Source organism: Panthera tigris, chromosome A2 (assembly GCF_018350195.1).
Source record: "Panthera tigris isolate Pti1 chromosome A2, P.tigris_Pti1_mat1.1, whole genome shotgun sequence".
NCBI classification, from domain to species: Eukaryota; Metazoa; Chordata; class Mammalia; order Carnivora; family Felidae; genus Panthera; species Panthera tigris.
The window spans coordinates 155,745,527-155,770,128 of NC_056661.1; the positions used below are offsets into that span (position 1 = coordinate 155,745,527).

The following is a 24,602-nucleotide window of genomic DNA, read 5'->3' on the forward strand; positions in this document are numbered from 1 at the left end:
CCATGGCATCCTCACGTGCCCTCCATGCCAGGAATGGCAACCCTAACCCACCGCTTCCTGTGTGTCATTCTAGGGGCAGCAGCGCTGACTGGCGCAGTGTCCCATACGGTCTCCACAGCTGTGATTTGCTTCGAGTTAACGGGTCAGATTGCCCACATCCTCCCCATGATGGTGGCTGTCATCTTGGCCAACATGGTGGCTCAGAGCCTGCAGCCCTCCCTCTATGACAGCATCATCCAGGTCAAGAAGCTACCCTACTTGCCTGACCTTGGTTGGAACCAGCTCAGGTCAGGGGCACCAGCTGGAATTAGTTCAGACTTGATGGGGTGGGGGTGGGAGGTTCTGAGGTTGAGACCAAGGCTAGGGTCAACATTTGGAAACACTGCTTTTTACTTACTTTTATGTTCCCATGTACTTGATGAATATTATGAGTGATAGAATGCCTGGGATGGCAAAGGAACAAGTGTATGGTGGGGCTAACCCCCATGCTTTCTTCCTCCGTAGCAAATTTACAATCTTTGTTGAGGACATCATGGTGCGTGATGTGAAGTTTGTTTCAGCTGCCTGCACGTATGGGGAATTGCAAACCCTGCTCCAGACCACCACAGTCAAGACTTTACCACTGGTTGATTCGAAAGGTCAGTGGGAAGGAAGGAAACAGACTTCTGAGCTAGCGACCTGAACAAGGGCTCCACAGAGGTGGAAGAGACACTGTAGTGTGGGCTTGTCATTAGGGACCATGCATTTGTGCCACAGCATACCCAGCCTGTGTTCCTTAAGGAACACGATCATCTTTGAGAAGGAAAAATACAGTCCTAACACAAGCGCAAGAAGATAGTTAAAAATCCAATTAGAGAACTATAGCTGATTCTCATTAGTCATTGTAGTTATGTTCTCTAAAGTTGCCATGAACACTGAATTAGGGATATGATACTGAACCATTGCCCTGGAGGAAATACAGGGTTAGGTTCCTCTGGTCACATTTTCTTCGACTAATCAATGCATAAACTTGTTTTATGTGTGTTTCTCTTTAAAGACAGCTTATTTCATGTATATAGTGTTGATTCACTAACTAGAATTCATGGCCGACAGGGCTATAACTCAGGCCTGAACGAAGCTTGCCTAGCACACGGATGTTCTCCATAAGGCCCATCACAGCCTTCTTGCTTGGGGAGGGGGAGGGGTGGGGTGGGGTTTAAGCAGCAAAACCACCAACACAGAACCAACAAAAATGTGAAAATGTGGCATTAAACAGACCATGGAAAGAATGCTCGTTTACAATATGGGAGCTGAAACAAGAAGCAGAGCATTGCTTTTGCAGCTTAGCTGGGAACACACGCACAGGGAGGCCCCCGGTCATTCGCCGCTCTGTACAGGTCTGTGAATGACGGCGAGGGCACCTTGAGCACTGATCTGGGGGTTACAAATACGCCCCCGTATTTGAGACAGGAGACAAATTTGCAAACAAGGAATCCATGAACACTGAGGCTTAGCCCCTTACGTGGTTCTCTTTGCTACTTCACTAAACGGTAGCTGTTCTTTAGTGCCCGACGTGAGGGGCAGAGGAAACCGTTCTGTATGAAGGAGTGAATGGTTTATCCTTTTTAATGTTTGTTTATTTATTTTGGGGGTGGGGGCAAAGAGAGACAGGGAGAGAGAATCCCAAGTACTCTCTGCACAGTCAGTGCAGAGCCCCGCTCAGGGTTTGATTTCACGAACCGTGAGATCATGACCTGACCCAAAATCAAGAGTCCACACTTGGGGCATCTGGGTGGCTCAGTCGGTTAAACGTCCAACTTTGTCTCAGGTCATGATCTCACAGTTAATGAGTTCAAGCCCCATGTCGGGCTCTTTGCTGACAGCTCAGACCCTGGAGGCTGCTTCGGATTCTGTGTCTCCCTCTCTCTCTCCCTCTGCCCCTCCTCTGCTTGTGCTCTCCCTCTCTCTCCCTCTCTCTCTCCCTCTCTCTCTCCCTCTCTCAAATAAATGAACATTAAAAAAAAAGTCGACACTTAACCGACTGAGCCACCCAGGCGCTCCGAGGAGTGAATGGTTTAAAGCAGTGATTTCACACACTACTTTTTTTCATCATCCTTTGGCACTTAATCCTGCTGTGTATTATTTCTTGTGTAGTTTATATATCTATGTCTCACTAGATTGGGAATTCTTTGAGGGCAGGCACTGTAACTTCTATCCCCTTCAGGCTGTCTCCCTGTAGGTATTTACTAGATATTAAATCAATACTCGCCTAGTGCTTGAATTAGTGTAATTAAGAAGAATCATGTACGGCCATTTGGAGCCATTAAATTTGTTAGTTCCTGATTTCAGATAATCAGAGTATCCAAATTGTTCAGGTTAGACTCATTTTAATATTTTCCCCAAATCCCAAATACTTTTTAAGTCGCCTCTAAAGCAGTGGCTTTTCATTGGAGTCTGGGTACAGCCAATGAGATACAAGGTTTTCATAATAATGACAAAGACTTAATGGTAAGATTTATCTTAATAACACTGCTGCAATTTTATGGGCTTACAACTTAATGAAAAGGTTCATTATGGTAGCAGAAATTTCCGTATATGAAACACCTTCCCAGGAAAAGTAGGCGTTTTGTTTATATCCTAGAAGGACCCAGAGTCTTTAAGTGATTAAGCATCAGATATCCTTGGACACTTCTTTCAAAGTATATTCACATCTCAGCCTATATAAGTGGATTTTAAAGAGTTTTGGTGTTGTTTTTTTTTTTTTTTGAGACAGGGTTGATTAGCTATTTTGATGCCAAGTTCACCTATTTACAAACAGCCTGTATAAGGAGGGCTGCATTCAAATAAGTACAAATTAGCACTAAGTAGGATAGTATCAATTGGGTCTCTAAGTGCTGAATGAGTGAAATAAAAGGGATTGGGTGAGGTCAGTCCTGGCAGATGTTTGAAATGAGTTTTCAGAAAGAGAGGGTAAAAGCTGGGAAATGAAGCAGGGGTGCTGGGCTTCTGTCCCAGACTGGATCCTGCGGAGCGGGGAGTGGAAGGAGCGGGCCCTCAGGCTGTGCTCCGCTCTCCCCCAGATTCAATGATCCTGCTGGGCTCCGTGGAGCGGTCAGAGCTGCAATCCCTCCTGCAGCGCCACCTGTGCCCTGAGCGGAGGCTGCGGGCAGCCCAGGACATGGCCAGGAAGCTGTCTGAGCTGCCTTATGATGGAAAGGCGCGGCCTGCTGGCAGGGGGCACCAAGGCATCCCATCCGAGGGCCGGAGGGAGTCCTTTGCCTTTGTGGATGAGGATGAAGAGGAGGACCTCTCTGGGAAGCCCGAGGTGACCAGGCAGGGGTGGGGCTGGGGGAGCTGGATAGATTGGGGCAGAGGACAGAGAGGACATGCTGATCACCGAGAAGGTCAAAGAGACCAGTGTCCCTGGGGGCCAGGGGCTGAAGGAGATAAGGTTGCTGGTGATGGTACCAATGAGAACCCAAAGAGACACAGGAATTCTGAAAGGGGAGAAAGAATAGAGGTCGAGAGATTTCCCAGGACACCAGCTGATAAGGGGAGGAAAGTGCTAGGCAGCCTCTTCCCCAGGACTGAGAATTTTTACTGTTCCTTACAGCTGCCTCCTCTCCCCGCTCCTCGCTCCTTTCCTGCCGCTCCATTGTCCCCAGAAGAGCCCAATGGGCCCCTGCCCAGCCACAAACAGCAGCCAGAAGCCCCGGAGCCCGCAGGTGAAGATTCTCCCAGCATGCACCCGCATTCATGCCTGTGGCTTCTCTCTGGGCTCTCCTCAACCTAACAGCTGCTACTATAAGGAGGGGGGCGGGGGGAAGGGATTCCTATTCATTGAGTCTCCATATTACCATCCCAGGGAAGGGCAAGAGCTGATTTAGGAGGGTAGGAGAGAGGGTGTCCATGGAGGTGACGCATCCGGGAAGTACACACCTTGTTTGGCAAAGTGTCAGGGGTCCCTCAGAGCCTCCCCAGCCGGCCGTTTCCTCCTAGGACAGATACTGCTCTGTTTCCGTTTCCATCCACCTGCCACTCCCCTCAGGTCAAAGACCCTCTGTCTTCCGGTCCCTGCTGCGCTGCTTACTGGGCAGACCTCGCCCCACGAAGAAGAAAACAACCCAGGTGAGAGCAGATGTGTCACGGAGGGTGGACAGGGAAAGGGGCATGCCTCTGCGAACTGAGACATCCATGGTCCGCAAGGCAGAAGTGAGAAGGCCCCACCATGGAGAATGTTCATATGGAAGGAACCATGACTAGGAAGGCAAGCATCTGTGGCCCTGGCCTGTGAGAGATGGCTAATGGCCAAAGGAACCATAACTGCCATGAAAAGGGAAAGAACTTGGACCTATGTCTTTCTTCTCTAGGAGTCAACGGATTTGGTGGACACCATGTCACCTGAAGAGGTAAGAGAAACAGGAACAACCTGGGGTGGACTGTTCTGCCAAATGGAGACACTGTTCCCTTTCTTCATTATGTTGTTGTAAGAATAAGATGCGAGTCTAGGCCAGAAAGCATTGTGCGAGGTTGGGAATGAGATACGACTATGGAGGGAGGGCTGGGCACATCGCTCAGAGGTAGCTGTTCTCAGAGGGATCAGAAGAGGGAAATTTTGAGCCTCCAGGCATGGATGGGACCGTAGTGCTCAGATGAGTCTTAGATCTTATAACATTTAGACATTCGGGATATTGTGGACCAGGCAGAGACTGTGTAGGAAGCATGAGCTTCACCTGAAGTAAAATGGCAGGCAGCCAGCAGTTACACATTCCAGTGCAGAACAGCATGGAAGCTAAAATGGTCCATGCCTGCTGGAGGTTACGATGCTGGATTGGTCAGGGTCCTGAGACAATGGACTACAAGAAAATGCCAGTAAACTAGATTGGAAAGAACCAAAAACCTAGGGCAGATATTGACAGCAGTGCCCCACTGGGACAAACACCTATTTCCTAAAAAAGGTAGTTATTGAGTCTGTGGGAGAGAAAATCCGACCCTGAATAAGCCTGGCTGTGTGGAGTGGACAGACGGGGAGCAATGATCTGGAGGAGAAAGCTGAGCAGTACCAGTCCAAACAGACCCTGGGGTTGCAGAGACACAACAGGGTCCATTAGCAGCCATTCCATTTAGCAAAAGAATGCAGGCCCACCATGGAACTGAAAAGGTAGAGTTTTTTAAAAGTAGGTAGATGACAACCATAATGGATATTATTTTAAAATAAGCGTCTTTTTTTTATAAAGTTTATTTATTTTGAGGTGGGGGAGGGGCAAAGAGAGAATCCCAAGCGGGCTCTGAGCTGTTAGTGCAGAGCCTGACACAGAGCTCAATCTCACGAACCATAAGATCATGACCTGAGCCGAAATCAAGAGCTGGAACACTTTAATCGACGAGCCACTCGGGCACCCCTAAAAGAAACATCTTCTTGGTTGTCCAGACTATATGGGGGAGGGCATGGGACATCACAAGAGAGGAGGGAAGTCTGTCCCTTCTCTCCTTGTCACCCCTCAAAACACACACCCTTCTGATCAATGCCTTATGGACAAATGGAATAGATGAGCACAGAGGAGAGAACAGCTACAGCTTTTGCCCCCAGGCAGGAGTCAGATGGGTCATGACAGTGGTTGAGGAGGGTTTCGCTGGAGTTCAAAACCAATAATAATACTCTTCTAAAAAGTACCCCAGAGGGAAAGCTAGCTAGTTGATCAGTGGGGCTATTTAATGACCACTGGAAATAAAGTGCCACCAGGAAGCATGTATTTTTAGCTTATGTCTTTCCCAAAAAAGACTTTAGGGATGTAAACTCCCACATGACCCACTGGGCCATTCTAGGAGGATAAGATCCATAGGAGTAAAAATTCAGGATATTCTGAACATGGTTTTCGGATAAGATCAAGAAGGCACTCTTGGCAATATCAAGGTGACACCTTCGGAAAGAGCGGAAGAATTCACTAACAGGTCACCAGAGGTCATGTCTATCTGCTCCTCTGTTAGGAGTACACACAGTTAGAGCCCCAGTTTGTTACCGGGACTGAGCCTTTACAAGTAGTGGGACCCCAAAGCAGAGATCCCCTGCCCCTTGGACACAAGCTGGGGGTTCCTGGAACTTGATCAGCAGTCAAGGTCGGAAGCACTGCTCTACCTCTGTGTCGTCTTGGGCAGGCAACTTATGCACCCTTTTCCTCTATCTCCTCATCTGTAAAATGGAGGTAATGATAGGTCGTTGGAGAGGATTCAGTGAGTGAAGACACATAAAGCCACCCGAATGATGCTTGGCACAGAGGGAGTGCTTGGTGCATGTATGCTGGAAATGGTTCTGTTACTGTTGTTGTTCCTTAAGGGAAGACAAGAATGGAACCAGGGAAGGCAGGAAATGGTCGTAGAAAGATCCAGGAGGACAGGATCAACCAAACCAGGGTTGGCAAGGGCCCTACAAATAAATCATGTCTCCAGCACACCTGCTAAGTGGTCATCCATCCTGTGCTGTGAGGACCAGCCAAACCCTGTGTGAACCTCCCGTCAGGAAAGGGGGGGCCTGGAGGAGGTGTGGTTGCGGTCCAGAACAACCAGGAAGGGACAGATGGAGAGCACACCAGCCTGGACCATACACCCGCCACGAGAACCGGGACGTGGCCTTCAGAGACCTTTTCCGGAGCTTGAGACATGGGGACTTGGACAAACAGAAAAATAAAGGAGCACAGCTATCGGAAGGTGCTGACTGAGAAGAGATTTCAGGAAATTTTAGATTCCATTATAAAAGTCAGAGCTCTCCTGGATCATTTGGAATCTTGGGGATTTGGGTGCGCGTATCTAAATCAAGAGGAGATTAGGACCTTCGTGCCTTAATGCTTCTGTGATAGACAAAACAAAACAAAAATGGTTTGACTCCAGCCAGTCACATCGGGTGCCATGTGAGTTGGTATAGCTCTTCTTCACGCCCAACAAACAGTCCCCGCAATCTGGAAGAGACGAATGTGCTGGTTTCTGCACAACACGCGGTGGGCAAACGCACGTAACACTCCTAGGAGTTTACGTCCAGGGCGCCTGGGGGGGCTCAGTTAGCTGAGCAGCCAACTTCAGCTCAGGTCATGATACCGTGGTTCCTGGGTTCTAGCCCCACACAGGGCTCGCTGCTGTCAGCGCAGAGCGTGCTTCACTTCAGACTCTCTGTTCCGCCTCTCTTTCTGCCTCTCCCTGCTTGCACTCTGTCTCTCAAAAATAAATAAACATTAAAAAAAAAAAAAAAAAAGAGTTCTTCATCCCTGTCCTGTAGGCAGAGGTAAGACAAACGCCAGTAAAAGACTGAGCATGATCCATGTCATCTCTGTAAAGGAGGGCTCAGTAATGTGCTATAGGAAACGAAAAACCTGCTCCTGGGAGGTCAGGAGAGCCTGTGCAGGCAGGGTGGGGGCAGTAAGGGGAATCCAAGGGGCGAGAACAGCAAACGCAGGTTTGGGAAGGCACGTCTGGTTTCCCTGAGCAATGGGTATCACAGGAGTGGTGGAAAATAAGACTGGGCAGTTGGGTTGGAAATTACAAATGTATGGGGCACAGGGAGTGGGGAGGGGAGGGGGTAGAAGACAAGAAGACAGAGAGGTGCTCTTCGTGCCTGAGAGACAAGGTGATGTGGGGCCTGATGAGGGAGGAAAGGAGAGGGTGCTGGCCCCTGGTGGGAAGGGAGAAGGGCTAGTATGGGGGGGGGGTGTGGTCAGTGACACTCCATTGCGTATTTCAGGGTCTGGGCTGGCTAGGAGGGCTGTTTGGGGCCCGGCTGTAGATCTGAGGCTGAAGGGGGCCCCGTGATACTGAGCGACGGCCCTACTCTGCCCAACAGATTGAGGCCTGGGAGAAGGAGCAGCTGAGCCAGCCGGTGTGTTTTGACTACTGCTGCATTGACCAGTCTCCCTTCCAGCTGGTGGAGCAGACGTCTCTGCACAAGGCGAGTCCTCGCCCACCACCGCTCGGGGCTGCTGCGGGCAGGGGAGGTGTGGGGCGGCCGCGCACTGACCTGCAGCTCTCTTCCTGCAGACGCACACGCTCTTCTCGCTCCTCGGCCTCCACCTTGCTTACGTGACCAGCATGGGGAAGCTCAGGGGCGTGCTGGCGTTGGAGGAGGTAATGACATGTCCCACTGGAGCAGCAGGAGGAAGAAGGGGCACAGGATAAGAGGGTGGGGAGGGGGTGGCTTGACATCTGGGGGGATCCTCCAGACTTCCCACTCTGTTTCTCATGCGGAGACTGGAGGGGGTGGGTGGCGCAAGGGGCAGGTGGAGAGGACCGCCCCCAGGGTCTTCGTGGACTGCTTGGGTTTGGGGTGAGGGTTCAGGGCGTGAGTCACAGTTCCATGTGTGTGATCTGTGGGAAAATGGGATGGGGTGGGATGTGGCTGAAGGAGGCCTGAGGGTCACCAGGAAGGGGCCCAGCCAGAGGAGCTGGAGACTCGAGGCCCCGCGGGTGCGCCTCTTCCCCAGGCCCCGTCTCCTGCCTCTCCATGCGTCCCGTTCCTCCTCCTCGTGCGGGTCTGTTCTCTCGCGCCCGTGTCTCTCACCTGCCCCATCTTCGTCCTCTTCCCGACCGTGTACCCTCTTTCCCTCTCCCCGCAGCTGCAGAAGGCCATCGAAGGGCACACCAAGTCCGGGGTGCAGCTCCGCCCGCCCCTTGCCAGCTTCCGGAACACGACGACAGCTCGGAAGAACCCTGGGGGCCCGCCCCCTCCCACGGACACGTGGAGCCTGCCTGAGGACGGAACCAGGGCGGCCGGGGCGGGGGACGGGGCTCCCGCCTCCCCAGAGACCCCCGTGCCCTCCCCCTCCCCGGAGCCCCCTCTCTCGGTGGCTCCAGCCAAGGTGGAGGGCGAGCTGGAGGAGCTGGAGCTGGTGGAGAGTCCCGGGCCGGAAGAGGAGCTGGCTGATATCCTGCAGGGCCCCAGTCTGCGGTCCACCGATGAGGAGGACGAGGACGAACTGATCCTGTGACGCCTCCAGGACCTCCTCCTCAAGACTGTCCAGAGGCCCCGGCCCCAGGCTGGCTTTGTGTGGGAGAGGGTACGTCCTGAGACTGGAGGGATCAAACCGATGTCCTGCCCCCTCCTGGGAATTGTGAAATGGGATAGTGACAGACTTAGAGGAGGGTTCCTTGCAGCAGAGAGTAGCCTTGATCAGTTATTTAGGCCACGTCCCCCCATCCAGACAGGCAGGGGCTTCTAACCCCAGCGGAGGGCCTGATAGTCCGTGGGGTTTCCCGAGTCTCTCTGGTGTGTGGGGTGGGACATACCCTGCGACTTTCAGGCCTCCCCTTATTCTCCAGGAGCCCCCTGATGTTCTTGTCCCAACACCTTCCTGGCTCTGCCTGTGTGTCTGCCAGTCTCCATGGCGGGGACCCACATGACTGTGGCCTGTGGAGGAGATGGGAGGCCCTCATGACCTCGTGGACAGATGGCCCCGGAATATACCCCAGAACAGTCCGCACCCCTCTCTCAGAGCCCCCCACCCCGTTCTCCCACTGGCTCACACCGGCTCCCTGAAAGTTGCCCCCTACTACCTGTCACGAGGCAAGGGTCATCACTAGGGCACTGAAAGGCCGGTCCCATCACCTCCTCCTTTGCCTCAGACTTAAGCAGTGCAATGTGGATAAAGGAGGGGCAGCCTGACAGAGAAAAGTTCTCTGTGGAGGAAGCAGGGTCACTCCTACCTCCTTCAGGCAGAAATCAATCCCATACCAGTTTCCTCACCCTCCAGTTTCCAGGTCACTCCCTGGAAACATACATCCCCCTCCCCAGTGTCGTCATTGATCTGTCCTGCCCAAGGGTCAGGTGTGCCCTCCCGCTGCTGTGGCTGTGGTTCTTCACCCGGCACCAAGGCTCAGGGCAAGGTCACTGGGTCACTCAGACACCAGCCTTTAGACTGGTTCTTTGTGTTCCTCTCCTAGAGGTGGAGAGAGGAGGGTTCAAAGTCAAGATGGCAGATGTCTTTGATGCTTCCCACACTGGGGAAGTCAGATCCGTACCCTCCCCCAATCGGCAACAGGGTGTCTGCTGTTAGCCTGTCTTTCTTATAAGTGGTCTCGGGTGCTCTGAGCCTCCACACCCAAGGCTTTCCTCCCTCCCTCCTTTTATGCCTTGTCTGGTTCTGCAGTTTTACCCCTTTCCGACATTTCTCCTTCTCCTCCCCTGTGCCCAGTCTCCGTCACCCCCCAAATAAGACACTCATAGTCAGATGTGCCACCACATTCTGTTTAGTGCCATTGAACACAGCCTGTAGCTCTCTCCAACGTCACGTCCCTTCCACCTCCCCAGGCCGAGAGAGAGAGAGAGAGAGAGAGAGAGGGCACAGCCTGGGGAGGGGGTTGGCAGTGGGCATGTGAGCCCGTGCCCATGTGTAAATAATCTATAATATTTATATATATATATTTATATATAATTCTCTCTGTAATATATGTCATAGAATCTCTCTTGGGCCTGGGGTGGGAATGTCACATTAAGAAAACATGCTAAGACTGGCCATAAAAAGGAATTATTTCCCAGACCTGGAAGACACAGAATGGGATGTAGAAGTGGGGGCAAAGAGAAGGGCATACACTCATTCACCAAGAGCCCCTCCTCAGCTGAGGGGCAAGAAGGAAGGCGTGGGGGGCAGTGGGGCAGTGGAAGGGGAGGAATGGGAGATTTGGATTTTTCTTTAATAAAGTGATTTGAAAATGAAAGTGCACCCCCCTCCCCCCCCAAAGGAAAATCATTGAGCAAGAGCAGTTTCATTCACAAGAATATAAAAACAGCCCTGTTCCAGGACTGTCGTAAAACGTGCCGCACAGCCTTTAACCCCAAAGGAAAAGCAACCCCCCCGCCCCCCCACAGCCTCTTCCTGCACATGCCCCTCCCCTCCCCCTAGAATAGGCTATAAGCAAACCCCATGCACCTGCCCCCAGCACCGGAGAGCAGTTCCTCCCTCCACCAGAGTCCTAAGAGGGTCCCAGGGCAGGTCCTTGGTTCTTCTCCCTCTTCAGAGTGGGAAATGCAGGCCCCCACCTGACCCCTGGTCTGCAAGCCCCCTCCTCGTGCAAAGTCTGCTAGACTCCCTCCCAGTTCCAGCCACTGTTTCAGGGACCATCTGGCTTCCTGGGGGAAGGGAGGGAGGAAGGGAGGACGGGGAGAACGCCGCTTCAGTCCACCTTTCCCGACTCCACAGGCCCTGAGCAAAAAGGAACTGTAATGAACGAACCCGCTGGACTGGATGGCCGCCGCGGTCCGGGCACGGGGGCAGAACATAGGCACGAAGGGGGTGAGGCTAAGAGGGAAAGGTGGTGCGCTGAGACGGCAGGTGGCACAGGCGAGGACACAGGGACTCGCCAGCATGCAAAACCCCGAGGACCCGCGGCAGGAGTCTGGCGTGAGGGTCACGCGAGGCCACTTCCAGAGCTCCCAGCTACTGGTCCTGCCGCCACCTGAGGCAGGTCACATTTTCAAACACGCGAGGGGTCTTCTGTTGAGACAGTTGTAGAAAAGGTGACTTCGCTTACGTGTGCTCACCGTGCCCACTCCTGGGTCCTCCAAAGACCGACCCCAGGAAAACCATTCTCCCCTCCCCTGGAGGACACGGGCCCTTGTTCTCGGCTGCATTTTAGGAGCACAGATGAAAGGGTGAACTCCGTGGGGGTGGGGTCATGGATGGACAGAAACACCCCGACTCGCAGCCTCCTCATTCGAAAGAAATAGAAGTCTGGGGCATGGGGGGGGGGGGGACGCAGTTCTGCCCAGGGTCTGGGACGGTGCTCCCTTCCTGGCAGAGGAGAAAGTGGTAGGACCCCTGACAAACTTTGGGTGGGACACAAGGCCTTGGACCCGCAGCCTTCGTCGGGCATGAGGAGAGGCAACAAGGAAGCTCTCAGCTTCTCTCTCCTACCCACAGTGTCCCTGTGTCACTGCAGCAGGGAGGGCAGTGTGCCGTCCAGCTCCACAGCTGCAGCGGCCTTCGCTCTACCCCCGGCCCCTGCTGTCAGGATCTCTCACAGAAGTGCCACAGAGAGGTCCCCACCACAGTGGGAACTGGGTGGGGGAGGGCACGCTGTTCCAGGGGCGTATGCCTCACTGTCACCTGTCCTGGAAGGAGGAATACTCTGATTCTCCTCTCTTCCTCCACAGGAGGCCTGGGGAGGGAGGGAGAACACCTGTGAGGCCCTCTTTGGAGTCCTGGGAGCAGCTGAAGAAGGGGCAAAGGAGCCATGTGCCCACACTGCTCCTTCACAAACAGCCCACCCTGGCTGGGGCCTGACAGCACCGGCCTCCTCCCTCCACCCCACTCAACCCTGAGTCCCCAAGAAGTTATAAAAATGTAGAAAAGGCAAAGAGAAAAGTGTAAACAGCTCCAGAGAATTAGAGGGTGGATGGAGGGAGACACAGCCCTCATGCTTCCCCGTTTGGCCAGGACACCTGCATTCTGTGTCACCCCCTCAGGGCCAGGGTTCCCAGAGCAGGAGCCAGAAGGTGGCAGAAAAGGAAGCAAGAGCTGGAGCAGCCAGCCCCAGCCCCAGATCCTTGGATCCTCCTTCCAGCCCTGGGATAGTCAAGGTCCCAGAACAGGCGGCCATGTTTGTTCTTGGTCTCATCAGTGACTTTCTGGGCTGTGGGCAGGCCTTGATGTAAAGAATCGTGTTCGAGTCCCTGTGCATCCCAGCTGCCACACGCACCTCCCCCATGACTCCCGATCTCAGAAGCCAATTTTTCGCCGAGGGCAGATTCTCCACCCTCTAAGGACCTGTGCCTTTCGGTGGCTTCCCCTGTGCCTGTCAAGCCAAACCAATAGCCCCTGAGGTCTGTTCCTCACGGTGGGGATGAGCTGGGGCCACAGCCAGAGAAAACACAGAGTCGGGAAAAGCAAGAGTGACATGGAGAAAGGAGGCATTCCCACAGCCACAGTCAGGGCTCCTGGAAGACGAATCAGAAAGTGAAGAAGTGAGATCCCCATCGATGGCTACAAGCCGCTCTGTGCTCCCGACCTCGGGAGACGCCCTGGAGCTTCATCATCACAGACCCGGAAGCCCGCAGCCAAGCAAAGTTCACGGCCATCTGGTTGCCTTGGCCTCAGTTCCCGGACCTGTGGTTCTACAGCATATGCCTGGATTAAATCCCACCCTGGCTCTCCATTTTCCTGGCGAGGACAGGCAACTCCTGGGTTCCTCGTGGTCTTCTGCCCGGGTCTCAGCTGTACTGCTGGGGGAAGGGAGGGTGTTGTTGCAGCCAGGCCCCTCAGCTGGGAGTGGAAGGCTGGGCGTGGAGTGGGTGGAAGCTAGTTGTTAGCCTCGCCCTCCTCCTCATCAAAGGACTGCACACCTGAGGACGTGACATCAGACACCTTCCGGCTGAGGGCAGTGGCCATCTCAGGGTCTTCTCGTGGGGAAAGTGACTCCAGGTCCCGGCATCCTGCATCCTCTTCCTCCTCGGGGGCCAACGGCCTCTTCTCCTCCTCAGCAGGGCCCCTAGCCAGGTCCACCCCACCGCCCCCCGGAGCCCAGTCAGCGTCCGCCCCCAGCAAAGGTGGAGGCTCCTGAGCAGAGTACCCGGAAGCAGGTTGGGAAGGCCCCATTTCATGCAAGCTAGGCTGTGAGTCATCGAATGCAGGGCCAAGATAGGATCCTGTGGCCGGGGAGGCGATGAGGGACTGGTCACTGGCTTCCCAGGCATCTGACGACCCCAGACAGTACATGCCCTGGGACACATAGGAGTGAGGCCATCCATCCATGGGGGCTTGAGCAAGGGCATCTGTGAAGAGAATCACGGAGGTCGGCAGGGTTACAGAATGTCAAAGGCAGTAACAACAGCACAGAGGATGAGAGGGAGACCGCGGGGAGGAGAGTAGGAAAGCTGAGATGAACAGAAAGTCTCAGAAGAACAGAGAGGAACAGAGGCAGCCTAGATAGCAGAGGAGGCCTCCTCGGCCTGAGAGGAACCATCCCTCACCTTGACTCTCCATCAGCTCCTGGTAGTTGTCACTGTAGTTGCAGCCCAATGGCTCCTGGGCGGAGTTGACGCTCATGTCCTCACCATCCATGGAAGACCAGGCCATGAGTGTGGCCTCGGAGATGGCAAACTGCTCCATGACACCTAGAAGAACAGTGGTTGGCACGAGATACCTCTGGGAACCCTTAGACACATGCAGGGGGTAGAGGGACAGCGAGGCAGCGCCATTCAACAGAAATATAATGCAAGCCACTTTGGTAATTTAAAATGTTCTAGTAGCCATAGTAAAGACACTTTAAAAGAAACAGATGAAATTAATTGTTATAATATATCTTACTTAACCCAATATATATTAGATTATCTTCCAACACTTAATCCACATAAAAATGATTAATGAGATCGTTTACATTATTTTATTTATACGAGTCTCTGAAATCCAGTGGGTATTTTATACTGACGGTGCATCTCCATTCAGACTGGCCACATTTCAAGTTCTCAGTAGCCACCATGTGGCCAGTGGCTACTGTACTGGACAACACAGACTTTGCATATGACCCAAAATAGGGCAAAACCGCATGAGATTTCCCAGAAGGTCAGATTAAGAATTCCTAGAGTTGGGGCACCTGGATGGCTCAGTTCGTTAAGCAACTGACTCTTGATTTTGGCTCAGGTCATGACTTCACAGTTGTGAGATCAAGCCCCACGTCAGGTTCTGCACTGAGCATGGAACCTGCTTAGGATATTCTGTTTCTCGCCCTCTCTGCTCCACCCCCATTCCTCCTCCTCCCCGCCCCCCCCCCCCCCCCCCGCCAAATAAATAAATAAACTTAAAAAAAAAAAAAAAGAATTCCTAGAGTTAAGGGGTCTTCTGGTAAGATATCCAAAGGGATTGAAATGAGGAATTCCCAGAAGTTTATCTTTGGAAGATTTTAAGAATGTTAGCTAGTAGTCAAAGACAGAGGAATCTAAATGAGAGGGTTCAGGTTCAACAGAGAATCCTTGAAGGAGTACCATGGGCTTGTAGGTCCATAGTAGTATTAAGTGGACAGGTCAAGAGGGGTACCTGGGTGGCTCAGACGGTTGCATGTCTGACTCTTGATTTAGTCTCAAGTCGTTTGTGGGATCGAGCCCCACATCGGGGGCTGCACTGACAGCATGGATTCCTCTTGGGATTCTCTCTTTCCCCCTCCCCCACTCACACATATGTGTGCACTCTCTCTCAAAAATAAAAATAAAATAAACATTTAAAAAAAAAGTGGAAAGTTCAAGAAATTGGAAGGAGAAGGGAGGGAGAATAGACTAGGGAGGATGGGTAGACTTGGGAGTCCCCATCCCAGTTAAAGTCCTAAGTTGAAGTTTACATTGCCAGCTGCCCTAAACTACTCCCTACCCACTACATGTTTGGCTCCCCTCCTCATGGAGAGTTCTTCCACCATCCACACCACCAACACCGAGAGCCCTCTCTTCTCTTCTGGATCTCATTCTTCCTACATATCTATGGAGACATGTTAGAGGGGCTTGGTCACTGTTGTAGGTATGCTATATGCCTGTCTTGTAGCAATACCACTTTCCCGGAAAGAAACCTCTTCTGTATACGACCCTCTCCTCACCCAGGCCTCTTGACCTAGCAGCTGTCACAAGTAATGAGCCAAGTAAGGGAATCCACTACTGCAAGGTGCTGAGGAGCAAAGGCTAGAAGGGATCCCCACAGCCTTCTGTTCTTTTTCCTCAAGAATCATGGGTAGAGGGGGGCCTAAATGGTTCAGTCAGTTGAGCGTCGGACTCTTGACTTCGGCTCAGGTCATGATCCCAGGGCTGTGGGATGGAGTCCTGCATCAGACTCCACAGTGAGCATGGGGCTGCTTGGGATTCTCTCTCTCTCCCTCTGCCCCTCTACCCTGCTCTCATCTGCTCCCCACCCCCCTCCTTCTCTCTCAAAAAGAAACAAAAAGAAACAAAAACAAAGAACATGGGTAGAAGGAGAGCCTTTCAGAGTCAGAGGCCCCTGCCTTTCCTTCAGGTACTGACAGTCCTCCCATGTAGAAGAGAAGGCATCCGGAACAGGTGGACCCACAATCCCAGGTAATTCTTCTTAACTTCTGAGATGATAATGAAAATAAGTTTGAAGACCCTTATCCGAATCAATTAAGTCCAAGAGCCTGAAATCAGAGCTGATTGGGAAATTAAGTCTTATGGTCACGATATGGATAGAGCAAGTCCTGCCAGAGGGGATCAGGTTGGAAGGTCAGTCTCTGGCCATCCTGAACACGTGTCTCTTGAGGGTCCCAAGAACAAGTACCTGCTAGGAAGCGTGCCTCCTTCTCGCCATCGCTGAGGTCGGAGTAGGCATCGGTATCCCTGCGCACCGCCTCGTGGCTGTGTTGCGGCTGAATGGCTGGTGCCTTCCCCCAGCCCTGCCACTCAATCATGTGGGCCACCCGGCCTTGCCCCATGGCTGTGGGCTTCGTCACATGGTCCTTCATGCTGCGAGAAATCCCTGAGGGGCCAGACATTCCCCACATCCTCCAGAATATCACAGGATGCCCATACAAGACCCACCCGGTATCCCCACCCGAGTCCCATGGGACTCCGCCCGATGAGGGAAGGGATCCCTTAGGCCTCCATATGAGGGGCAGCCTGGACAGGAGGGCATGAAGGAAAGGGCAAATAGGTCAGGGGTGGGGGTGGGGGTGGGGGTCTTCTTTAGATCCGAAGGAGCAAGGAGATCGAGACCAGGAGTCTGTAGGGATTCTCCTCTCTGGACACATCCCCAGGTCGGGAGTCTCACCTGAGAATGATGATTTGGCCAGGGCCCCAATGCCGTAGGCATTAGAATTTCGCTTAAGCTTCGGCAGAATGGAAGTGGTGTCCTCCATGGAGAGCTGGGATAGAGAATGTGGGAGGAGGGGCAGAGGAGAGTTCACGGTTTCCAGGAGGAAGGAAGGGCCTAAGCCAGGGCAGGTGATAAGGGAACCATTCATTACACCCAGGAGTCCCAAGGAAGCTCATCCCCTAACTGCCCTTGAAAAGCATGGCAGGTCGGTAGGGAACCTAGAACAGCTGTGTTCTGTAGCCAATCTAAGGGAGAATATAAGGGAGAGGAGCTAGAGAAAACCGGGGGGGGGGGGTGAACTCACATTGATGCCATCCCAGGAGAAATCAGTTCGGGTTTGCTGTGAGGAGAGAGAAAAGGGAGCGGGGATCACAGGCACTTCCAGAAATGCAAGCAGCCCCCCACCCCCACCCCCACCCCCAGGGACTTCCAGAAGTGTGTGAAGTAGAGAGGTTTTTTTTCTACCCTCCCCCCCCCCCCAGCTTAACATAGGGAATTAGGATCTCAGAGTAGAACATTTGGCCTGTGTTTTGAGGAAAGGAAATGTTCTGTAAAAGTGTCAGTCTGAAGGAGTGTCTGGGATGTTCTCTTGGAATTTAGGAAGATAATTCAAGGATCGGGCAACCGGGTGGCTTCGTTCAGGATGGTCTCTGGGGTCTTCTAAAAGTCCTTTGGTTAGGGGGGCAGCAGGGCACGGGGCCTCACCTCGGTGGACGGCCGGTGGAGGCTGCTCCCGTGCAGCGAGCTGGTGCTGTCCATGTTGATTTGGTCGACATCCTTCAGGCCCTTCCAATCCACCGCAATCACCTCATTCCCTGCAGCGGCCACAGGGTTACTTGCTTGACCTTCAGCCTCCCTAGGTCCCAGCCCACAAGCCCCTCTTGGGTCTCACAATGCTGAGGCCACACAGGGGCAGCCCCTCCAGACCCCTCCCTTCCCTCCAGCCACTGCTCCGCACGGGCCCTTTTACATCCCTCCTCTCCCCCAAATTTTTGGTAGGGACAAACTGTAAGGTTGAGCCAAAATATTCCCTCCCAGGAAAGTGTTATATGGCCTTATTTGTTGTTGTCAAAACGGAGGGGGTCCGTGGTTGGGTTTTAGCAGGAAAACAGTTCTTTATTCTGTCCTGAGGAATCCTGGAGTGTTTCTAGATGGGAGAGCATGAGAGCTATGATGTTCCTACAATTAAGGGCAGAACTTCTTTAGGGGTGAGCTTCCCTCCAAGTGGGCTTTACGGCTTGTATCTTGGAGTTGGCGAATTTGTCTGACAGGGAGGGGATGTGGTGGGGATAGAGGCAGGAACTGTGTGTGTTCACCAGGAAACGGTGACGGGAGAGGAGGCCAAGAGTGAGGTATGATCGTTTTCCCTCGCGGTTGGGAGGCAAGTGATGGATGGGAGAGGAGCAAAGGGGGTCGGAGGAGGAGACAAGGGAACTTTTTAAAACTGGACCTAAAAGGATAGGCATTCAAGTCAAAGAGAAGGCAAAGACAATGGGAGGGGTGGACAGGGTCTGAGGGCTGACTGGGAAACTGATGGTAATTGTTCAGGTGAGAGCATGTGGCCAAGGCAGACGCTGGCAAGAGGGCAGGGTGGTGCCTCTCTGGGGAGGCAGGCGGGGGAGGAACCGCCTGAGCAGTTGGAAAGGGGCTCAGGGATCAGATGGCTGTGGAATCTGACCTTATAGATCTTTCCTGCACGCGAGTTTTGTGATTCTGAATTTGGGGTTAGGGGCCCAGTCTTGGGAAGGAGTGAAGGGAAGGGAGTCTGGAGCAGGAGGAGGCATTCAGCATGCATCCCCACCGCTAGTGCAGAGGGATTGTGGTTAATGGGTGGGAAGGAGGCAGGACCCCTCCTAGGTGAAGCCCTCTCCCTCAGGGCTACAGGGGAGTGAGGAGATGGGTCAGATCAGGGCCTGTGGCCGGCAGGGAAGAGGAAATGAGCCTCTGGGCGTAGAGAGCAGGAACAGGGCGGACAGAGAGGAGAGCAGGGATGAAGAGGGCAGAGCAAGAGACAGGGGAGGGGGAGGTGGCCTTTGTAGAGGAGGGAGAGCTGAGTCAGAGCCCTGGGGGGGCAGGGAGGGGGAGAGAGAGAACCCTGGGAAGAGGTGAAAGCAGAGGAGGGGGGTATCCATGGAAATAAACCGGGTCTCAGAGAAATCAGGCTTCCGGAGAGTGAGTTTGTTTGTAATAATAATACGAATTATTCTCTCAGCCTGAGGTCACTGGGTCGTGTAGGCGGGAGAAGTGGGGGAAAATTGGGGGTTTGGGGAGAGGGCTGGACTCATTCGTTGAGCCGTGAGCGTGGAGTGGGTGCGTGGGCCGGGGGACAGGGGGGTAGAAGCGCGGCAGAGGCTGAGGGGAGCGAAGACTTAGGAAGCGCCCGTGCCCGCCCCCAGTCCAAGGTAAATAAAGAGACGGCCCCGCCCCGCCAGCCCCCGCCGACAGGTGCAGGTCCGGGCTCCTCGGGCCGGCCCCACCCTCCCGGGAGCCGGCTCCCGACCCCGGTCCGTCCCCCTAAACCCCCGCCTCCTCCCCGCGCCCCCCAGCCCTTCCCTCCAGCCCGGCCCGGCGCGGCCCCATTTTCTCCGGGCGTGGACCCCGTTCCCCTCCCCGAGGCACCGGGCGCATCCCGCCCCCGCCCCGGAGGGAAAATGCACGTGAACAATGCGAATCGGGGGAGGCAGGAACGACAGAAAAAGGCAACAGAGAAGCAAAGAGGTGGGAGCAAAACACCCAAGCCAGACGGAGGCGGTGGGGAGGGGGGGGGGGCGTGAGAAGGACTCCTGCCGGGGCGGAGGCCGGGGGTCCTCGGGAGGGACTGCCCCAGAAATGGAGGGGGAGAGGCGCCGGGGAGGGCAGAGTCGAGGCGGAGGGCTTGGAGGTGGCGGGCGAGGGGACGCGGGAGTAGGGAGAGCGGCCGCGGAGGGAGAGGAGGCCGGTGGAGAGATGATGGAGAGGGACCGCGCCTGGGGGAGGGCGGCGCAGGGAGGCCGGAGGGCGACGAGGGAGCGGAGGAGCGGAGAGGGCGGCCGGCCCTGAAGGCGCGAGGGGCGAGCGGGCGCGGAGGAGAGCCGAGCGCAGGGAAAGTGCGGGAGCCAGGCCGGGCGGGGCGGGGGGGGGCGCCGGGAGCGGTGGGGGAGGGGGGCCGGGGACCGGCGCGGGCCGAGCCCGCCTCCGCCCGCCCCCGCCCCGCCGCGGTACCCACCCACGGTCCGGGAGCCGATGCAGCCCATGGCTCCGGCGCCTCGGTGGCCGGGCGCTCACCGCCGCGGGGCGGGCGCCGGGGGCAGCACCGGGAGCCGCGCCGCCGCCCCAGCCGCTCTGCAGCGCCGCGGCTGTCTCCGCTCGGCTCCGCTCCCCCCTCCCCTCTCCATCCCTCCCCGCGGCAGCCTCCGTCGCCGCCGCCGCCGCCGCCGCCGCCTGGCTCCCCCGCCCCGGCTCGGCTGGCGGCGGCGGGGAGGGGGCGGCCCGGGGATTGGCTGCGCGTGGCGCCTCCCCGCCCCTGCCCCCGACCCCGCCGCCGCGCGCCCTGCGCACCTCGCGGCGCTCCCCTCCGCCGGCCCTGCTCCCGGCGCGCGCGCGGGGGCTTCTCGCCGACTCCCGGCCGGGCTCGCGCCCCTGGGGGTGCCGGAGACCCGGGGGACGCCCGCCTCGGGTCTCCGGGAGCCGGGGAGAGAACCCCGCTCCTGGAGGATGGATTTCGAGGGCCGCGGTTGGGGATGCCCGGGGAGAAAGGCGGGGCGGTGCAATAAAGCCCGGGTGGAGGGCCGCGGCCGCCAAATTCCGCAAACACTTGTTTTCTTCCCGGGGCGGCAGCTGGCACGCGAGCGCGAGCGCGATAGGATACGGCCACGGTTGCTCTGCGCTTCCTGTGCGCTGTTTAGTGCACCCAAACAGATCGCGAAGTGTTTGCGGGTGTGCTGGGCGCTCGCGGGAAACTCGCGGATGGCTGTGGGGGTGGGTGCAGATCATCTCCGGGCCCGACTGGGGCTGGGGGAGTGGAACGGGGCGATTCGGTCCCAGCTAGAGGGAAGTGAAAATCGGGACTCGAGACCGACCAGAAGGCATAGTTTTAAATCCCGTTTAACTTTCTGAGCCTTGGTCTTCGCTGACAAACGAGAGCATGGATGTCAGGAAGGAAGCAGTCAAGAGAGGAGAGGATTGCCCCCTGGCTAGCCAGAAGGGGTCAGGTAGGTACCCAGGGCCTCGTGGGTAAGAGATGGAGAGAGATGGGGCGCCTGGGTTGTGGCCCAGGTCATCTCACGGGTCGTGAGTTCGAGCCCCGCGTCAGGCTCTTTGCTGACAGCTCAGAGCCTGGAGCCTGCTTAGGATTCTGTGTCTCCTTCTCTCTGTGCCCTCCCATGCTCACGCCCTGTCTCTCTCTCTCTCTCTCAAAAATAAGTAAACGTTAAAAAAAAAAAAAAAAGACTGAGAGAAAGCGTGATGTACGTGGCAGGGGTCAAGTGGGCACCACAGTTAAAGCAGGCAAGAAGTGAAGTCTAGGAAAGTCACACAAGAAAGGGCAAGGAGACTCTTTTTGTTTGTGGGTCTAAGCAGCACCCACAAACCTGAAGTGTGAGACAGCAGACAAGGTCAGCACCAATGACAGAGCAAATGCTAATCCAGGGGCTGTTTGCTCCTCACCGGCTTTCATGTCCCTCCTGAGGTTGGGCAGGAGCAGGGCACCTGGCCGGGGGTCCGCTGTGTGGGTGTCCCCAGGGCAAGAGACCAACTCTATCTAATAGATGCATCTTTTTAACCTTTAGAGTCTGAATGGAGACTAAACTCTGGGGTGATAATCACTACATTCTGTGGAATCCCAGATGAGAGATGGGAGAGAAGAGGCTAATAATCTAATTGCAGATCTGGGAGATGGGATTATGGAGACAGAACTGATCTTTGGTCTCTGTGCATGAAGAAATAAACCAAATCTGCATCTACAAAACCATGAGAGAGAAGAGAGAGCGGTCAGTAAGTCTGCTGAGATTTCAATCATCCGGTGTGACTGTGGCAAGACCTGATACCTTATTTTGACAGAAGAATTCCCGAGTATCTTCCCCCATATCTACTCTTGTTGGTTTTACAAAAGAAGCATCACATGGCTTCTGCCCTCCTGGAATATACTGTCTAGCTGCGAAGGAAAGAAAATGGAAAGAATGCGGGGGGTAGGGGGAGAAGAAGGAGAGGAAGAAGGAGGAAGAGAAGGAGGAAGAGAAACAGCCTTCTTTACTACAGCAGGTGCCAGTCAACCCCTATTTTCCGGTGGAGAAGCAGTGCTGATGGGAATGTCCAGGTCAGGAAGTAACAGACAAAGTGGCCAGCTCTGCTCATGCCTTCCCCCTCGAACCTGCTCTGCCTCTGTCTGGGGTGCTCTCTGATTCCAGTATTCTCACTATTAGTCTGGTCCAAACATGGATACAGACCACTCCCCTTGTTCCACGAGGCTGGGTTTATCCAAACGATCTGCATCAAGTCAACACAAGGGACCCCAGGCCTTGAAGACTCAGTCCTGGTCCACATTCTGCCTAAAGGGCATTTCTAGCACCAGAGAAAAGCAGAACATCATAGGCACGACACTGGCCTGCTTTCTTCCGGCTTCTGCTACAGGATCCTCTGCTCACTATTTAGAGGCATTCTCCCGGTCTCTTTGCCATCTTCTGAGCCAAGGTCAAAGATTCCAGTTCTGATACGAACAGGAACAACCTTTCTGGAGGACGATTTGACAGCACTGATCAAAAAATCTTTAAAATATGCATTGCTGTTGTTGCGACATTACTAAATTGTGACACAGCTATTCCATTTATAGAAATATTCCAAGGAAATAAAAATAGACCGTGGACAAAGATTTAATCTACAGCACCCATCAGGGCGCTATTTACATAATAATGAAAGAACTCACATGCTCAAACCTGGGGGTTAATTAAATAAATTATGGTATATGCTTAGAACACTATGTAGCCATTGATCATATTTTATAATTGTATTTGTTGACCTACTGTGACGATATATTGTGACATTATATAGAGAAGCAGGCTGTAATATAAGAATTAGAGTATTTCAAGTTTTGTTTACAAATCGCATACACACATTCTCCTGCCTTTTGTCAGACTTTCCATCCCAAGTAATTTATGGGATTCCCTGTGGGAAGCCTGTGTCTTACAGGAGTCCAAGCCCACTCATCAGTTAAGTTTGGCCCTCAATGATATCACAATATTAACCAGTCCATTACCAAAGTCTAAAACTAAAGCAGTTTGGCCAAATGTCCCAGAATGGCATTGGTACGACATGGTGAAGTGATGTTTCCACCCTCTCCGTGGTTGCTACTTCATGCTCCTAATCTCCTATGGATAGCTCTTGGACAAAAGGAACAAAACCACGTTCAGAAACAGTACAACCTAAAACAGGGACTCCTGGGGCACCTGGGTGGCTCAGCTGATTAAGCACCCAACTTCTGCTCAGGTCATGATCTCATGGGTTTGTTAGTTCGAGCCCCACTTTGGGCTCTGCACTAACAGGGCAGAGCCTGCTTGGGATTCTGTCTCCCTCTCTTGCTGCCCCTCCCTTGCTCTCTCTCTATCTCTCAGAGATAAAACACACACACACACACACACACACACCTTTAAAACAAAACAAGATAAGACAGGAGCTCTTGACCCAGAATCCGTGGGCATAATCCAGAGTCCATAACCTTGGTTGGGAAGACTTAAGTCTTAAATTTAAAAAAAAAAAAAATGTTTTTTAATGTTTATTTATTTTTGAGAGAGACAGACTGTGAGCGGGGGATGGGAAGAGAGAGGGAGATACAGAATCCGAAGCAGGCTCCATGTTCTGAGCTGACAGCACAGAGCCCGATGTGGAGCTCGAACGCATAAACCGTGGGATCGTGACCTGAGTGAAGTTGGATGCTTAACCAACTGAGCCACCCAGGCACCCCAAGACCTAAATCTTTATGTTCACTGACTTGTACCTAAAATTCCCCATGTCCTTCAGTTATGCATATAGGCAGCAAAGCACAGTGGTGTTACAGCTGTTGTACTGTGTCTTCACTGCCCATAAAAATCGCAGATGTTTCCATTATACAACAGCTGCTGCAGATTTCTTACACCAGCCTTCATGTTCATCACTACTTTGAAACTATGGTGGTATTTACCTGTGTGCACGTTTTCGCATTTAATGCTTTTATAAAGAACCAGACATATTACCATATCACAATTTTATAATAACTTTTTTTTTACATTAGTGGTTCCCTTTGTGTTTTATTTGATGCATTTAGTATTATTCTGACAGGGAAGCCGTGGATTTCCCAGATTGCCAAGGGATCCAGGGCAGAAAAATGTTTAAGAATCCCTGGCCTCCGGGGCACCTGGCTGGCTCATTCGGTAGAGCATGTGACTCTTGATCTCCGGATTATAAATTCGAGCCCCATGTTGGGTCTAGAGATTACTTAAAAATAATTTTAAAAATCTTAAATAAAAAAAGAACCCTTGACCTCTAAATATATTTTTGGTAGTGGTGGTGGAGTGGAGAACTCTCTAATTCTGCAGGAGCTTAATAATCCTGTTAATAGTACCAACTTAAATGACCAAGCAAAGCAGATGACATCCCATTTTGAAGCCTGGGTCCCCCAAAATAAAGATATGTCCCTTTTATCCGCAGGACGAGAAGAGCCACATCCTAAGCTTCATGCCTGTCCCGAACAAACGGAGAGGCAACTCTAAAAACACAACGGCTTCGGGCGCCTGGGTGGCTCAGTTGGTTAAGTGTCCGACTGTAGCTCAGGTCATGATCTCCTGGTTCATGGGTTTGAGCCCCACTGTGCTGACAGCTCAGAGCCTGGAGCCTGTT

General features: G+C 53.6%; 2 protein-coding genes across 6 annotated transcripts in view; one reads left to right on the forward strand and one right to left on the reverse strand.

Moving 5' to 3' along the window:
• The window catches only part of CLCN1 (chloride voltage-gated channel 1), a 33,502-nt gene extending 23,211 nt beyond the window's left edge, over positions 1 to 10,291 (forward strand). For all 3 annotated transcript variants that reach the window (XM_042974141.1, XM_042974132.1, XM_042974147.1), the window contains exons 15-23: positions 74 to 287; positions 505 to 638; positions 3,060 to 3,304; positions 3,593 to 3,704; positions 4,028 to 4,107; positions 4,350 to 4,388; positions 7,808 to 7,912; positions 8,002 to 8,088; positions 8,577 to 10,291. In XM_042974141.1, the coding sequence (XP_042830075.1) occupies positions 74 to 287; positions 505 to 638; positions 3,060 to 3,304; positions 3,593 to 3,704; positions 4,028 to 4,107; positions 4,350 to 4,388; positions 7,808 to 7,912; positions 8,002 to 8,088; positions 8,577 to 8,948 (1,388 nt within the window). In that variant the 3' untranslated portion in view covers positions 8,949 to 10,291. The remainder of the gene's footprint in view (positions 1 to 73; positions 288 to 504; positions 639 to 3,059; positions 3,305 to 3,592; positions 3,705 to 4,027; positions 4,108 to 4,349; positions 4,389 to 7,807; positions 7,913 to 8,001; positions 8,089 to 8,576) is intronic.
• Positions 10,292 to 11,702: 1,411 nt separating this feature from the next.
• FAM131B (family with sequence similarity 131 member B) lies at positions 11,703 to 20,364 on the reverse strand. Of its 3 annotated transcripts, none has more exons than XM_042974286.1 (7): positions 20,295 to 20,364; positions 17,463 to 17,572; positions 17,062 to 17,097; positions 16,713 to 16,806; positions 16,224 to 16,421; positions 13,925 to 14,068; positions 11,703 to 13,726 (listed from the first exon to the last, which is right to left on the reverse strand). In XM_042974286.1, the coding sequence occupies exons 2-7, from the start codon at positions 17,514 to 17,516 to the stop codon at positions 13,254 to 13,256; spliced, it is 999 nt and encodes a 332-aa protein (XP_042830220.1). In that variant the 5' UTR covers positions 17,517 to 17,572; positions 20,295 to 20,364; the 3' UTR covers positions 11,703 to 13,253. The 3 variants fall into 3 exon arrangements, with proteins under 3 accessions (XP_042830220.1, XP_042830206.1, XP_042830212.1); XM_042974272.1 differs by lacking the exon at positions 20,295 to 20,364 and adding an exon at positions 19,963 to 20,033; XM_042974278.1 differs by lacking the exon at positions 20,295 to 20,364 and adding an exon at positions 18,436 to 18,806.
• Between the last annotated feature and the right edge of the window lie 4,238 nt (positions 20,365 to 24,602).